At 48.4% G+C, this 17,295-nt stretch overlaps 1 protein-coding gene across 1 annotated transcript in view; it reads left to right on the top strand.

Moving 5' to 3' along the window:
- Positions 1 to 5,029: 5,029 nt before the first annotated feature.
- SHB (Src homology 2 domain containing adaptor protein B) overlaps positions 5,030 to 17,295 on the top strand; it is a 134,073-nt gene continuing 121,807 nt past the window's right edge. Inside the window, 2 exon segments of the mRNA XM_006863131.1 lie at positions 5,030 to 5,420; positions 5,422 to 6,313. Coding sequence (XP_006863193.1) covers positions 5,344 to 5,420; positions 5,422 to 6,313 — 969 coding nt within the window. The 5' untranslated portion in view covers positions 5,030 to 5,343.

Genomic DNA, 17,295 nt, shown 5'->3' with positions numbered 1-17,295 from the left:
TTCCAGTCCAGCTCCTTGCCCTGCACTTCACATATACTAATGTTGAGCCTACCATTGTCTCCCCAAAAATACTACTTCTCTTTCCTCTCAGGGAAGGGGCTGCCACCACTTTAGAGTAGACCCTAAAATGGTTTAAGACTCTTGCACTGTTGTTGTGACTAGGTGCTGTCCGGTTGCTGTTAGAATTTATAGCCACCGTAAGCACAACAGAACCAAACACTGCCCAGTCCTGCTCCATCCTTACAATTGTTAGGTTTGAGCCCACTGTGCCAATCTCATTGGGGGTCTTCCTCTTTTTCACTGACCCTCCACGTTAGCAAGCATGATGTCCTTCTCCAGGGATTAGTCTCTCCTGATAATATGCCCAAAGTATGACAGACTAAGTGTCACCATCCTGGTTTCTAAGGAGCATTCTGGCTGTACTTCTTCCAATTCAGATTTGTTGTTATTCTAGCAGTCCATGGTACTTTTGATATTCTTCTTCAACAACATAATTCAAATGCATCAATTCTTCCTTATTCATTGTCCAACTTTCACATGCATATGAGGTGACTGAAAATACCATGGAGCACCTTAGTCCTCAAACTGGTATCTTTGCTCTTTTACAACTTTACAGAGGTCTTATGCAGATTTGCCTAATGCAATACAACCTCTCTTGATTTCCTGACTGCTGCTTCCATGAGTGTTGATTATAGATCCAGGCAAAAATCTTTGATAGCTTCAATCTTTTCTCCATTTATCATGATGTTAATTTATTGGTTCAGTGGTGAGGATTTCACTTCCACTGTTGTTGTTGCTAAGTGCCTTTGAGTTGGTTTTGATCAGTGACCCTGTATAGGGTTTCTGAGGAGTAGCTGAACCACCGATCTTGTCCAGTGCTTATCATACAGCATCACACCAGGGCTCCTCACTTCCTAGCTGATGGTATTTCCCACATCCAAACGCTACTCGTTCTTCAAGGTCTAGCCCAGATAGTACCTCCTCTAGGAAGTCTTCCCTGATACACCTCCCTCAGAATGAAATTGTCTCCCCAACTGTCAGACAGTACTTCCCATCTGTCTATTTCTTTTCTTGTTTCATATAATTTCTAGTGAGAGATACAACTAGCATCAAAATCACCTGTGGGACACTGACAGGGAATAGGCATTAACATTTAACGTATTTGCTGAACGAATGATGCTTTTTAAAAGCAGAGAAGTCTGTGAGCTGGTGGAACCAGCTGGTGGTGCTCTAGGAGAAGCATTGGACTGCAAGGTTGGTTTGAACCTCAAGGTCTTCGGTTCAAACTCACCAGCGATTCCTTGGAAACCCTATATAGGGTGGCTATGAGTCCGAATCGATGGCACTTAAACAACTTTCATTGGCATAGCCTTCATCTAGATTGTTGTTAAGTGCCATTGAGTCAGTTCTCATCTAGGTTCAGGGTGGAGAACGTCCAGCCTGAAAAATCATTTGAGGTCAGCTGTTTATCCTAAATGCTTGATCAAATAGCTAATTTTTTTTAAGTTGTTAATTTTGTATTGCCCATGAGTGATGTTATAAATTTTGGCAGAAAAGAGCTTCCCAACCCCTGATCTAGATAGTGGGCAGACTAAGGGACAGTCTTTGGGGAGCTCTTGATTCAAAGTGAGAAGTTGAGGTAAGGGCAAAAGCAGGGTCATAGCCAAACTTTCAATAAGAAAATATGGGGATTGTTGTTGTTGTTACGTGCTGTGGAGTTGGTTCCGACTCATAGAGACTCTGTACAGGGTTTCCAGGCTGTAAATCTTTATGGGAGCAGAAAGCCTCATCTTTCTCCCGTGGAACAGCTGGTAGTTTCGAACTGCTGACCTTGAGGTTTGCAGCCCGATTCGTATGGGGGTTAGGGGCATAACAATTAAAAATGTCAAGAGTGATGGATAGAGTGATGTTACACAATAGTGTTGGGATATTGAGATTCTGGGCCCTAATCCTAGCTTTGTCTCTTGACTCATATCTCTTTCCTTCACTGGTCCCAGTTTTTCTGGTGTAAATGGGGTTGCTGGGTCTCTGGACGAACAATCTGATTAGCTCTAAACCCCTCTGATCCTTCTCCTGCAAATCCCTGCCTCCCCTAGTCATTTGACACACCTGTTTCTCCAACATCTTTCTTAGGGAGCTCCTACATTTCATTTCACACTGGTAATTTTTGCTTCTGAGTCTTGTAAGGTGTGTCTCTACTAGTTCCCAAAGGAAAACCCCCAGGTGCTTTTCTGTCTGATTGAAGTAAACACCACTCTGGACCAGTTACCCAATCTGTAAACTGGGAACATGCTCTAGAGGTTAATTATATACAGAACATCTGGGGCTTGCACAGATACACAAATACGCTGAAAGTTCTTGGTATAATACTATAGCATTACAATAATTCTGGCTTATAAATTATACCCCCGGCAGAGGCATCACATGGGAAAGTGGGTCTGACCCTATGGCCAGCTGCAAGTGAAATGGAAAAATGTGGTGAACTATAACTGCTCTTTCTAAGCGTTTAGAAAAGGCAGAGGCAACTCTTTCATGTGCAACCTACATGTGGAGAATAGGCTTCCAATTCCTGGGTAGGTCTTTCTTGTCCAGGTGATCTGGCAGGTAGCCAGGATCTAGCTGCTCTACCTTCATGAGACTGGAAGCAGAGACCAAAAGGGAGGGAGCAGAAGAGGATTTGTGGTTGTTGGAAAGGTGGGGCCTACAATGAAGATGTCCTTGCTTTTCAGGTTTTCTATTTGGGCCTTCTTCCTGTGAGGATAATTAAGTGCTTACATAGCAGAAGGATGACTTAAGAGTAATTTGAGATTATTTAAGTATAAGGATACTCAAAAGAAATATCTAAACCCAGGTCAACATCTTGTCCTTCCACACACCCCTCCCCCTACCCCACCCCAGACACATGAAACATATATACACACAGACACACAGAGATAAAGCACATTTTAGATAGTTTCTTGTGAATGAGAAATAAGTAGATCTCAGGCAGGCTATGTGGTTGTAATGGTGTCACATAGCAGGTTTGGAAATTTTAATTGCCCCATACAGGGTGGCAGTACTGTCTGACTGAAGGGGGAACAGGCAAATGGCTTGACCCTGAAGGGGCCAGTCAGGTCATAGTCAATCCTACCGCATCGTGCGTGTGGCTGAGTGATCTGTGTACCAGCTTCAGAGTAAGACCCAAGTGGGAGCCCAGGTTCTGACATTTTCACACTGTAAACTCAGACATTAATTAGTCTTGGCGGGTCCAAGTGGAAAAGGCAACAGTTCAGTGTTCAAAAGTCTCGGGCTGAGAGCTGACCTCCAGCTCTAGCATGGCCAAGGCTGTGTCCTGGCCAGCAGGCTCACTGGCCTTGCTGCCTGCCCTAACAGAATGGGAAAAATGGATTCTACTCTCCAAGAGTCCAGGTGACACACATAATATACAGGCAGCAAATGAACTATCATTTGAATGATTTGGGCTATCATTTTAATAAATTGACATTCATATAGAAAGTTTTAGCTCTAAGATACTGGTACTTCAGGTAAGCACTATTCTGGCAAACCCGCTTACCCACTCAAATTCAACCAAGCCCAAGTAGCAGTTACCTCATTTCCAGGCAGTTCTTTTCGGGAACATACTGTCTCTCAGCTCTATGTCTCTTCTTCTGCCTCTGATCCATTGACAATAAACAAGGAAGATCAGAGAAGAACTGATGCATTTGAGTTATGGTGCTGTTGAAGAACACTTACTGTATCATGGATTTCCCGATAAACAAATCTGTTCTGGAAGCAGTAAAGGTGGGATGCTCCTTAGAAGCAAGGATGGTAAGACTTCATCACATGTGCTTTGGACATGGTAGTTTGGACAAGTTGTCAGAAGGAACCAATCCCTGTCCAAGGACTGGTAAAGTAGAGGGGTCATCAAAAAAAGAAGGTGGCCTTCAATGAGATGGACACAGTGGGCTCAAATAAAGGAACAATTGTGAGGATGGTGCAGAAACTAGCAGTGTTGCATTCTGTTGTACATAGGCTGGTTATGAGTCAGAACAGACTCCATGGCAACTAACTACGACTTCTGCCTCAGTTTCTTCATTTTTAATAAAGAATGATCTGAAGTTGCAAAGACTGCTGGAAACGACATCATTACATGACTAGACTAAGGGACTGGTATCTGGACCCCCGTGTGGCCTTCTTCTCAGCTTCAGTTTCTTCATCTGTAAAATGAGGGCCCTGAATTAAATGAAGTCTTGCTAGTTCTCACAACCTTAGGCATTAAACCTCCCACAGCTCAATACTCCCAAGTTGGCAGTGAACAGGGTTAAAGCCACGACTTTCTCAGAGGTGAAAAGGTAAGCACACATTCCGACCTCCCCTTTGCCAGGCCCTTGGATTGGTACAGGGCCGGGTCCCCGCAGCCTATGCGAGTCGCATCCGTCATCTGCTATGCTAATGTATTCATTAGCATAAAGATTTCTCCGAAGACCTGGCTCGCGGGGAACGAACCGGAGTCTCAGTCCCTTTAAAGAGAAGAGGATAGACACAACGTCCCTAACGCTATCCGGCACCACCTTTCCTCCGTGAAGGCCTAGCTATAAACTGCGAAAATGTTCCGTGTTAACCTACCCCCCACCCCCAACAGTGAGGATCCCTGGAGTGCTTGGCGCGCGGGTCTCGGGCGACAACCCGCGGGCTTGGCCTCAGCGCGCTGCAGGCTCACCTGGCAAGCTCTCATCAGAGGCGGGTAGCTGGCCCGCCGCGCAGTGGGTCCCCGACGCCCTCAGGGACGACCTGCGGGTTGGCGCCGCGGCGGCCGCGGGGGGTGGCGCGTGTAGAGGAAGAGGGGCGCGCCCACCAGCCAACGCGTGCCGCCCCCTCCTAAGACCGGGCGCAAGGGGGCGGGGTTTGGTCGGAGGCTGGGCAGCACTTCTCCTGGGGTGGGCGGGGCGGCCACGGTGGGGGCGGATCCGGGGGCGGAGCGCGCACGGGCCCGGGGAGGGTGGGGCCTCAGCGCGGGGCGGCTCTGGCGGCCAGAGTGTCACACACGCGGCGGCTCGGGAGGCAGCGGTAGCTGCAGCGGCAGGCGCCGCCGGGACGGGCGCGGGCTCCGGCGGGCTCCGGCTTCCTCCGTGTGTTCTCCTACCTGCCTGCTCGCCGCCTGTGAGGTCGGGCTCACCCCAGCGTTGTCGGGAAGGAAGAGGGGGACTGCGAACGCCGACAAGTTCCCGCAGGAGCCTCAGAACCCGGCGGAGACAGATCCCGCGGCTCCAACGGGACAGGAGTGCGCTCCACGGCGGGGCACACGGCCAGAGCGTTCGCGGCGGGGAGCACCCGGGCCTCCCGCTCTCGGCGGGGCGGGACTCCATGAGACGGGCCCGCGAGGGGCGCGAGATCCAGAACCCGGGCGGCGCGCGGCGGAGGCGGAGGGCGGCGCTGCAGCTGCCGGAGCCTGGGAGCTACCGGCAGGAGGCGGCGGCGAGAACTTGAACTTGGAGTCGGGAACGGGCGCCCCGGACGCCCCCCGCCGGGGCCGGGGCGCCGAGGGGCCTGGGCGACTGCGCTGCCCCCCGAATGGCCGCGGCGGCGGACCAAGTTCCCGCGCCGCGGCCCTAGGTGGCCTCTCGCCATGGCCAAGTGGCTGAATAAGTACTTCAGCTTGGGAAACAGCAAGACCAAGAGCCCTCCACAGCCGCCGCGACCCGACTACAGAGAGCAGCGGCGCCGGGGCGAACGGCCTACGCAGCCCCCCCAGGCAGTGCCGCAGGCCCCCGCGGCCGCCTCGGCGTCCTGCGGCCCGACTACTGCCTCCTGCTTCGCAGCCTCGTCGGGCTCCCTGCCCGACGACAGCGGCAGCACGAGCGACCTCATCCGCGCCTACCGCGCGCAGAAGGAGCGTGACTTTGAGGACCCCTACAACGGGCCCGGCTCGTCCCTGCGCAAACTGCGCGCCATGTGCCGCCTGGACTACTGCGGCGGAGGTGGGGATCCGGGCGGGAGCCAGCGCGCCTACTCGGCCTCGTCCGCGTCGGGAGCCGCTGGCTGCTGTTGTGCTTCCTCGGGCGCGGGCGCCGCCGCGTCCTCCTCCTCCGGCTCCCCGCACCTCTACCGCAGCAGCGAGCGACGGCCAGCCACGCCGGCGGAGGTGCGCTACATATCCCCCAAGCACCGTCTAATTAAGGTGGAGAGCGCCGCGGGCGGGGGCGCCGGGGACCCTACGGGGGGCGCCTGCTCTGGCGGCCGCACCTGGAGCCCGACGACCTGCGGAAGCAAGAAACTGCTCAACAAGTGTGCACTTTCCACTGCGGAGGAGAGTGGGGCTGGCAAGAAGGAAAAGGTAAGGAGTCCCTTGCCCTCACCCCCGAGATTCCAGGGCCACTCTGCGCTTGGGGAAACAGAGGCAGCGCTCTGCTTCCAACTCCCTTTTATCAACTTCGGTCAGGACTCCTACACTGCTTCCCAATCTTGCTTCTTCCCACGCTCTCTTCCCGGATTGTCGGCCTCCTGACACCATCCTGTTTCGCTGCTGCTCCTAGAACGTCTTGTTTCAGAGCCCAGAGGCTGGTGCGTGCTTCCCAAGTCCGAGTGAGAGCGCCCCGCCCAGCCTTGCCCTTCCGGCCCTGGAGGAGTAAAGTCTTGGGGAATCAGAGGTGTCACAGACTTTAAAAGAGCATTTATTTTTGTCTCCCTCTCCCACACTCTATCGATGGGAAACTGAGGGCCAGAGTTCGAAGGTACTCTCCCGAAATTACACCGAGTTCTAGGTGGCAGATCCGGATCGGCTGCCCCTAAACGTGTATATGTAAATCTCTCTAAATGTCCTGCCTCTCCCCACTCCACCTACCCACCCCACCCCCCGCGCTAGATTTCCAAATCTGGGCGGCCTTTTGTGCTGGCGCTGCACCGGGAACCTCTACGTGTGCTTTTCCGGTTGGAACGGCGCTGCTTCGGAGAGCGCGCAGCATCGCCCTGTTGGGTGATTGCCTCGCAGATCCCGAGGGGGTCCACTGGAAGGAGACCCAGCGCCCCTCCGGACCTTCCTTCCCCACCCCCAATCGCACTCCATAGTGCCCCAGAGATGGGGGGGTTGCTTTGTGAAAGTCCCCCTCTCTAACACCTTTACCTCTCTCCAAAGCTGACCAGTTAATTACAGCCAGACTCGACCCTCTCCTGCCCCTCCCTTCCTTCACACTCCCATGACACCCCCATAATATAATTTTCGTTTTTTCTACTTCTAGTGGAGGGCTGTGTTTTGATTAAATCTGGGCCCAGAAAGAGCCTTGGCCAGCGCTGGCTCCCCTTCTTGCTCGGCCCCTCCTCCTTCACGCTCTTCTTTCCAAAGGTTTGCCCAGGCCTGGGTTGGGGCAGACTGATAGAGAAGTCTGAGTTCCTTTCAGGCCTAGGTGTACAGACAGGAGGGAGACAGGTTCCTACCTGCCAGCTGGTGCTTACAGAGGGATCTTTTTGTTTTACAGAAGACAGTAAGGGGATGTCCGTCCCTTCTTGTAATTTTTTTCTGTCTGCCCTCCTTTCTCCCAGGTCCTGTGACTATCCCCTTGTGGGTAGCATGGAAGATCCCACCTCTCTGTGGGCCCAGTTTAGGGACATACTCAAAAGTATGGACTCAACTCCCCAGGCTCTCAGGTTGCCACACCTACATGACAGGGAGCTGGGAGCCAGGTGACCAGCCCAGGAGCTGCCTTTCAGGAGGGGGTGATTTGTCAGGGAGCCAACAAGCTTGTAGCTGGTTTGTGAGGGAAACATAAAAAGGCTCCCTGATGTTTTATGTGTGCCACAAGCTTGGGAGAACCTGAAGCTCTTGGAAATGGAAGCAGGAGAAAGGCCCTACAACTCTTCTTCCACCAAACCCCTACTTAAACAGCCAACTGCTCTAAAGTCCCTGCACCACACTACCCCCTTCAGCCTTGTTGCTCCACAACCACCTCCCAGGTGGGTAGACCTCCTTCCTCTTCTCCCTGCTCATGGTTCTGCTTGGATCTTGAGAATTTCCATACAGAGGAAGGGGAGGTTGCATGTGTGCATGTGTGTGTGGTTATATACTTAGGGGCCTCGAAAAGTTCCAAATGGAACTGAATGATAATGGAATTGCCCCAAAAACTTAAAAAAAACTGTGTTCTTGGATACTTGTTGATTAGTGTCGTTGCGTTGGTTCCGGCTCATAGCCACCCTGTATAGGGCTTCCAAGGAGTGACTGGTGAATTTGAACTGCCACCCTTGCAGTTCAAACGGACCTGGCAATCCAGTGCTTTTATCATACTGCGCCACACCAGGGCTCCTTCAAAGCTAGAACTACCCTATTGTGGGTCTTACTTGGGATTGGGGATGGGAGATGACACGGGGTAGGCTGGAACCTGCATTTGGCCTCCACAACTGGATTGAAGTTGAAGTGGAGTGTTCTGTGCTATGGTTGAGGAGTCTTCCAGAATATAAACCACTACCAAAATCTGGGCGAGGTTGAGTCGGAGCTGGGGATCAAGGGTTGGGAAGAGCAAACAAAACTGTGTAAGGTAGAAATAGTATTCCTTGAATTGGTGCTTTATAAAAAAAATAAAGACCATGGAGGCCAGTTACTTGGTAGGTTTCCTTTTGGCAGTCAAACAGGTCTTATCAAGTTGTGTTCTCTCTTGAAGTCTTGTTTCTTTTATCATCATTAAGTAAATGTCGTTTCCACCACAACTGAGAGAAGTCATTTATCATGACATCAGTTTCCTGAGTTCTGAGTACATGCTAATGTTTATCAACACTTTGTATTTTGTCAGCACCCACTGAGTGGAGTTAAATAACACATCTCCCATAGTTAAGGAATAAATAATATCTTTTTTTTTAAAACGTTCAGCAGTTTCTGAGCTGCCTGCTTCTGTTTTTATGGTTGTTGTTGTTGTGAAGTGCTGTCGAGTCGATTCCGACCCATAGCGACCCTTGAAGAGCAGCTGGTAAGCTTGAACCACTGACCTTGCAGTTCAAACGGCTTTGCAGTCTGGCGCATTAACCCACATGTGTTAAGTGCCATCAAGTCAGTTCCAGCTCTTAGCGACCCTGTATAGGGTTTCTGAGGAGCAGCTGGTGGGTTTGAACTACCAGCCTTGCAGTTAGAATTCCAGTGCTTATCCTAAAGCGCAGTCGAAAATCCGAGAGTTATAAGTGGTGGCCAGTGTTCCAAGAATGATGCTTCTCAGCTTGCAGTTGAATACTAGCTTTTCAAGGTGTAGTAGAGGAGATGGAGACAACTAAGGGACAACACAACCTGATGCCAGCCCAGAATACATATAAAGGCGGGGTGACCGCAGCTCGGTAAACCCAGGAGGGCTTTGGCAGGAAGGCTCCATTTGAGCTGATTCTGGAAAGATGAGTGGGAAATCTCCAGACTGGAAGGAAGGAGAGCTATCCAAGCAGAAGCCTTGTGGCTGAGGGAACAGGGTCTTGGGAGCAGCAGGGTCGGTATGGTGGGAGATAGCAGGGGAACCTGGAGCCCAAGAAGGAAGGAAAGTATCTCCTGTACCTTGGTGGAGAGTTGTGTCTTGTCTTTTTTGGTTCTTTTCATATAAAATCATTGATGTCAGGCTTGGTTGAAGCCAGATTCAAGCAAGTTTCAGTCATTTTTGCATGATTAAGAGCTACATTTGCCAATTGGTAAACCGTAAGTGAAGGAGTTCTGGTAGCGTACTGGTTACAAGCTGGGCTGTTAACCTCAAGGTCAGCAGTTCAAAACTACCAGCTTTTCCACAGGAAAAGATGAGGCTTTCTGCTCCCATAAAGATTTACAGCTTTAGAAACCCTATACAGGGTTGCTATGCGTTGGAACCGACTCCACGGCACACTACCACCACCACCAAACCCTATGTAGTGGGAAAGGTTAGAGGCAATCTTGGTAGCAATAGGTTGGCCTGGGCCACTTTCCTTTTTGAAATCCTGCCTTTTGAAAGTAATTTGAGGGAAATAAACAACAACAAAAAAACCCCCAAACAATCCAAACCTGTTACAGTTGAGTCGATTCTGACTCACAGCAACCCTATATAGAACAAAGAACTGCCCCGTAGGGTTTCCAAGGCTGTGATCTTTATAGAAACAGACTGCCACATTTTTCTCCCACAGAGGGTGAATTTGAATCATTGACATTTTGATTCACAATCAAGCACTTAACCACTGTGCCACCAGGGCTCCTATAAGCAAAATACCAATTGCATGATACAGCCTAAATGAGATCTGGAGAATATGTAAGGATATATATTAATACTAATGTATCAAATACGTTTTTCCCATTGATTCCCCATAAATATATTCTCCAGACCTCATCTAAGCTAATCATATAATCGATTATTTAATTCTCATAACCACCCTAGGAAACATTTAGACTCTGTATCAGTTGTTGTTGTTAAGTGCCATCTAGTCGATCCTGACCCATAGCAACCCTGTATAGGGTTTCCGAGGAGCAGCTGGTGAGCTTGAACCGTCGACCTTACAGTTCAAATGGCTTTGCAGACTGGCACATTAACCCACAGTGCCACACCAGGATAGCTATCACAAACATAGCATAACAAATTACCACTGACTGATTGAGTTTAAGCCAGGCATCAGCAAACTTTTATTAAAGGGCCAGGTAGCAAATATATTAGGCTTATCCTGATATGGCGCTGTGGAATAAAGCGCTGGACCTCAAGGTCTATTTGAACCACAAGGCCGCCAGTTCAAACTCACCAGCCGCTCCTTAGAAACCCTATAAAGGGTTGTTATGAATCAGAACCAACTCAATGGCACTTAACAACAATAACAATATGACCCATATAGGCTCTATTACAGTTTCTCAGCTTTGCCATTATAGCATGAAAGCAGTCATAGACAATACATAAATGAATGAGTGTGATTTGTGTTCCAATAAAACTTTATTTACAATAATAGGTGGTTCGCTAGCAGGTTGTAGTGTGTAAAGCCCTGCTTTAAACCATACACTTTTTTTTTTATTGTCCAGGTCAGCTGTGTAATTGGTCTGCTCTCAGCTCAGTCTGCTTCTGTGATCAGGAAGAGGCAGGTCTGCAGCCCTGAGGATCCTGGTTGGGCTCTCATACGTGGAAGGTTTCTGCTGGTTTAGGATGTTTGACTTGGGATAATCGGACTGTTCCTTGTGTTCTCACATCCTTCACCGGGCTAGCCCGGACATGTTCACAGGATGGCTGCAGGATTCCAAGAAAGAGTAGAAGCTCAGAAGGTTTCTTGAGGCTGGAAAATGGCACACTGTCCCTTTGGCTGCATTCTGTTGACCAAAGCAAGTCACAAGGTCAGCCCCTGCTTAAAGAAGGGTGGAGCTACAGTGTCCCATGGCAAAGGGCAGGGATACACGCAAGCTATCATTGGGGCTCCTCAGTATTATCACAGGCAGTTGTTGTGAAATGTCGTTGAGTCGGTTTCAACTCATAGCAACCCCATATAGGGTTTCCAGGGATGGCTGTTAAGTTTGAACCGCCAATCTTACGGTTCACTGCTTCATGCTACAGCAAGCGCCACACCAGGACTCCACCACAGCTAGTATTAGTCTTTTTGTAAAGAAACTGAGGCTGCTAGAGGTTGATGATGACCAGCCTTTTGTTACAAGATACCAAATGAGAGAGTTAGGACTCTTCACCTGCAGTCAGAGTTCAAGTTATGCCTTTTTTTTTTTGGTTGTTTTTTAAGCCAGTTTGTTCCACTGTTTTCATGATTTAAATGGACAGAGTAAGACACTGATATATTTATTGAGATGCACATTATGGTCTCTCTGTGCTTACAGTTCCTCTTCTCATCCCTCTGCCCTAGCCCCCACCCCTCCTTTCAGTCTGGGCTTTGCTAGGTCCCAGAAGAGGCCTCAGAGTTGGCATGTCTGGCTCCCTCCCCCATCTGTCTCCAAGTTCCATAAATGAGATGTTAATGCAGCACTTGAGTTATCTCATAAAGAAATTCTGTGCACAAAGTTGGCGCATCCCAAGGGATAGCTGCACAAAATGTGTCTTGTAACTGTCATGTCATCTCATTCTAACGCCAAGCCTTCCCTCTGCAAGGACCGGAGACACGGCTTTTGCTCTGTTATAAGTAAAGGTCAGTTGGTACCTTGGCCCTTATCTACAAGGAACTTAACCTTTTCTTAAAAGAGATCAGGTGACTGTCCTCTCTAATCTGATATCTCAGAGCATGACTGATTATAGCCCCACCAGATTTAACCCCCAAGACTTGACCCTGCTCTCCTCTCAAAGAGTTCTTACCATAAAATTGGCTTTTAAAAGGCAAATCTGAAACAGGTGTGGCTTCCTCGGGACATTGAACAAAGCTTAACTTCTGTGTGACCAAGCCAGGACTTCAAACCTGTTTGTGGCTCAGTCATGGTTAAAACAGAATACACCCAAAATTTATAAATTTGGATGATCCAGACCACAACCTGGAACAGAAAAATTATGGGTCAAAGCCCTGGAATGGGAAGAGGTATATTGAGCACTTTCAGGAGCCTGATGTAAGAACCTGGATTATTGTCAGGCCTTTGGGAGAGCTGACCACATCGCATTCAAAGCGATGTGGTCAGCTACCATTTTGAGCCTGGCACCAGTGTTTTTGACTCAGCTGCTAAAGAGTTTGGTTACTAGGCAATACAAACTCTGCCCTTGTTTTCACAGAGGGAGATTACAGTTTTAGCAGAGCTTGGACCCGTAATTTTTCCCGTTTCGGTTCCCCCACACTTAAAAAAATTTGGTTTCATTCCAGTGGGTCATGATTAATCTGGGTTGAACTGGTTTGAAGCCCTGAGTCAAGCCTTTTGCTGGTTAATTCAGCTTGGAGCTAATTTTTGTATCTTGTGCTCAGGGAAAGCCAAGTGGTCATGACCAGTGGGAAGGGAATGATTATTCATTAGGCCTTGTAGCCATAGTGTTGGGGTCCTGGTATGCAGCAGTAGGATAAGTACTGGACTGCCAGCTGCAAGTTTGGCAGTTCAAATCCACCAGCTGCTCCTTGGAAACACTATGCAGAGTCACTGTGAGTCAGAACCTATTCACAGTCATGGAACAGCAACAGCCATCATCTTTTAACTGCCAGCAAAACACTGGGTGGGGCGGTGGAAATGGGAGGTATATCATATATGTATTTACCAAGGAACTCTGGTAGTGTAGTGGTTTTGAATTGGGCTGCTAACTTCAAGGTTGGCAGTTCAAAACTACCAGCTGTTCCGTGGGACAAAGATGAGGCTTTCTGATCTCTTAAAGATCTACAGCCTCAGAAACCCTGTGCAGGGTCACTATGAGTCGGAACCAACTCCACAGTATTCAACAACATATATACATCAATAAGGTGCATGACACCCTTAATGGGGGGGGGGGGGGTTGTTAAGTGCTGTTGTTGAGTTCGTTCTAACTCATATTGACAGGGTTTCTGAGGAGTTGCTGGTGAGTTTGAACTGCTGGCCTTGGGTTCAAACTGGCCTTGCAGGCCAGTACATTAACTCACAGTGCCACACCATGACTCTTGGCATAGCAGGGCAGAGGCCAAGGGGCCACAGGCTGGGAAACAGGCTCAGAGAATAGGTTGTCCTGAGTGAAGAATCGGTCCTGTTATTTCCCTAATGGATACCATAATTGTGAATATTGCCTGCTAGTTCTGTGTGGCCATTACACCGAATTATTGAACTCAGCAGAGAAGTAGAGAGTGCGATGGGAGGGAAGTTTGGTAGGTAAAGGCTTATCTGACCTCTGCCTGATGGGAATCAGCCTTGGAATGTTGATCTTGTTTCTCCTTCCCCCTTGTGAAGTTAGAAGAGGTCAGATGCTGCTGCCACACCTTTTTGACACTGGAATTTGTGGCTTTGTCGCTGAGCTAATGGCAGCACGCCATGCTGGCTTTCAGAGCTTTTGGTGGTGTTGATGTTGGGTCCTTGCAGAACAAGGCAAAGGCTGTAGTAGTCTGTGCTGCTCTGACTTTGTCATTTCTGTGTGGCTTGTGTTGACCAAGGAATTGCTGTAGGCAGGTCACATCAGGAGCCTTTGGATCCAGGGATGAGCTTGGGGGGCTGGTAATGCCTGCCCATAGGAACTTGTCTTCTAGTGAAGACACAGGAAGCAAGGCTGAAACGCAGGCATGATCTGTGTGGCAGAACTGCCTACAAGAGCTGAGACAGAGAGGTTCAGTAAGTGGGAATGATAGCATTTGAATCCATATCCAGAGTCTGTATGTGTCTTTAGCTCCTTATATAAATACTCTCTGTTTGCATTATAGGAGCAAGTGATTCCTACATTTATATAAGTAATCTGTAGCTTGCCAGGCACTTTCACAGCTATAATTAAATGGATTCTCACAGCTGCCCTGTGAGGCAGGTGCTACAAGCCCTATTATACAGATGGAGAGATGGAGGTTCAGGGCGGGGAATGGGTTCAGCCCATCTCATAGCAGGTATGGACGGAGCCACTGGCCAGGCTGCTGACCCACTGTTCTCATCCAGTGCCCGTGGTATGGAGATGGCTTGGCGGAGGCACGAGTCCACAGGAAGGTTGACAACTTGATTGAATTTCATTTCTTTCTGTGTTTTGATTCTGCAACGGTTTACTGAGTCCATTCAGGAGCATCAACAGGGAACTTTGCTCTCACAATGGAATTTTCCTTTTCTTCCTGTTTGGTATTTTCCAGTAATACTTCTATTAATGTTTCACTTTCAGAGGCACTAACTTCCTGAGAGTTTGTGCTTTCTCAATTGCAGAGCCAAGAAGAACTGCATTTTCCTCTAAATCAGTCAGTTCCTTTCCATTTTCTCCAAGGGAGTTCTCTGGATTTCCCATTATGCTCTGGAGGAGTGCACAGGCTAGAGAATGAGTCAGACTCAGAGGAATGACTCAGGCTTAGTGTTTTCCAAGCAACCCTTAAAGTAACAGTCCAGAAAGGGGCTTCCCAAGGCCCCTGAGAGAGCTGGGGGACTGAGGGGTAGATACAAAGGGTGTGCTGCTCAGCCAAGACTTGTAGCCTGGGCTATGGAGTCCACACCATGGTGAGGTTCAGGGCAGGGGAGCACTCTGCCTGCTAGCCTCTCGGAGAACAAACTGGAGGCACAAGTCAGGACATGGAGAGACCAGCTGGAGGGAACTGAGGGCAAAGGTAGAGCCCGCAGGGTTTCCTAACAGACCAGAGGTGAGGTGTGTGAGGAGAAGACTCCAGGAGGACTCTCAGGTTGTGACTTGAGCCACTGGGAGGGTGAGTTGCCATTAGCTGAGCTTGGGAGACTCTGGAGGAGCAGTCCCAGTCAGCGATGGCATTGACTGAGCCACTGAGGCCTAGGCATACAGGGCAAGATGTACTCTGCCTGCCCGGACCTCCGAACCCTGGGGGAGCCCTGTCTGGGGTTGAGGGGAGAAACAGGGAAACCCCCAGGAATAGGAGGGCACATGGGAGATGTGTCCAGAGGGAAGTGGGAATGGGGCATTCCAGACAGCAGGGACATTAGTGACAAATGTCCTACTGGGTGCCTGCAGATATAGCCAGAACACAGGGTGTCATTGAAGGTGAATGGAGAAAAACTATCATTAACATTTCCCAATTCCCCAATTCTCTTTTCCAAAACATAAATATCCATTTTCCCTCCACAGAAATGGAGTGACACACTGTGTGGGCATATATTCTCTTCTCACTTGCAGATATGGAAAGGCTAATACCTTCAACAGCAGTGGTTTAATCACTTTATGGTGGTGAATGTGTTCCACCGAGCTGGTTCCTGTACAGGCTTTCTAAGGCTGTAAATCTTTACAGGAGCAGAAAACCTCACCTTTTCTTCCACAGAGTGACTGGTAGATTCGAGCTACTGACCTTGTGGTTAGCAGCCAGCGCAGAATCCAAGTGCTGTCTTAACAGTTGTATGGTCTTGCAAAAATAAAGAGGAAGACCCTCAGCAAGATGGATTCACACAATGTCAGCAACAACGGACTCAAACATAACAATTATAAGGAAGGCACAGGCCCGACCAGTATTTCATTCTGTTGTGCGTAGGGTCACTGTAAATCAGGATTGACTCAACAGCACCTAACAACTACTTAGTCTTTTGTTTATAGATTTTCCTTTTCCTAGTTTTTACTAATTTAGCAACTCTCTAAAGAAAATCTAATGGAGTCCTGGTGGGCACTGTAGGAAAAGCACTGGACTGCTAACCGCAAGGTCAGTGGTTCAAAACCCTGTAGCTGCTCCTCAGAAACACTATACAGGAACGCTATGAGTTGGAACCAACTCCATGGCACTTAATAACAACAATGAAAATCTTCTAAACTAATTCTTTGTGTAGCTGTGTGGTTTTGATTCACAGACAGAACATTGGGGTATGAAGGTAAATTTTTGACACATGCTTTCAAATTGAAAGTAAACAATTTGTGAAAAATAAGTTTGTTTTTGTTATTCTTGAGCGTATATACAACAGAATTACACTAATTCAGCAGTTTGTACAAGTACAGTTCGGTGACATTGGTCACATTCTTCAAGTTATACAGCCATTTTCACCCTTCTTTTCTGGGTAATCCTCCTCCATTAGCATAATCTCACTGCCCCTGAAGTTTTCTTTTCTTAATAAACTTTTTATTGTGAATTTAGTACAGGTTTATAGACAAGATCATCAGTCTTATATTCAGCATGTAATACACTTTGTTTCATCGCAATGATTGCCATCCCTTCCATCCAACAACAATCATCCGCTTCCTCCCCTGTGTTCCCTATTTCCCTTCGCCCCACTGCCCATCCCATCCTGCTATGGTCCTTAGGCACATGTTGCCCCTTTGAATTTGAATGATTGACTGTTCCATCATTTATAGTGAGCGTACCTTACTAGGTTTGTTGTTCCCCCTATGTATCTATCTACTGCTTGGCTGAAAAAGGGTGTGGTCCTTTCCAGACCTAAAGGATGGTCGAAGGTTCCTCCAGTCTCTTTCTGACGAGTAAGTCTGTATTTGGTGCCTTGAATTTACTTGTTGCGGATCTCTATAGAAAGTCTTCTTAATTCACTTGGTGGTGGGACCATCAAATAAGGTATATAGGACTCTAAGGCTTTCTATTGTGTGGATCCATAACAAGCTATGAACAATATTGTGAAGTATGAGTATTCCAGAACACTTAATTGTACTCATGAGAAATCTGTACCTCGACCAAGAGGCAGTTGTTAGAACAACATGGGAACACTGAATGGTTTAAAATTAAGAAAGATATGTGACGGGGTTGTTTTCTTTCACCATACTTATTCAACCTGTATGCTGAGCAAATAATCTGAGAAGCTGGGTTATATGAAGAAAAACGTGGCATCAGGTTTGGAGGAAGACTCATTAA

Source organism: Chrysochloris asiatica, unplaced genomic scaffold (genome assembly GCF_000296735.1).
Source record: "Chrysochloris asiatica unplaced genomic scaffold, ChrAsi1.0 scaffold00053, whole genome shotgun sequence".
NCBI classification, from domain to species: domain Eukaryota; kingdom Metazoa; phylum Chordata; class Mammalia; order Afrosoricida; family Chrysochloridae; genus Chrysochloris; species Chrysochloris asiatica.
This window is presented reverse-complemented; position numbering and strand designations above follow the sequence as displayed.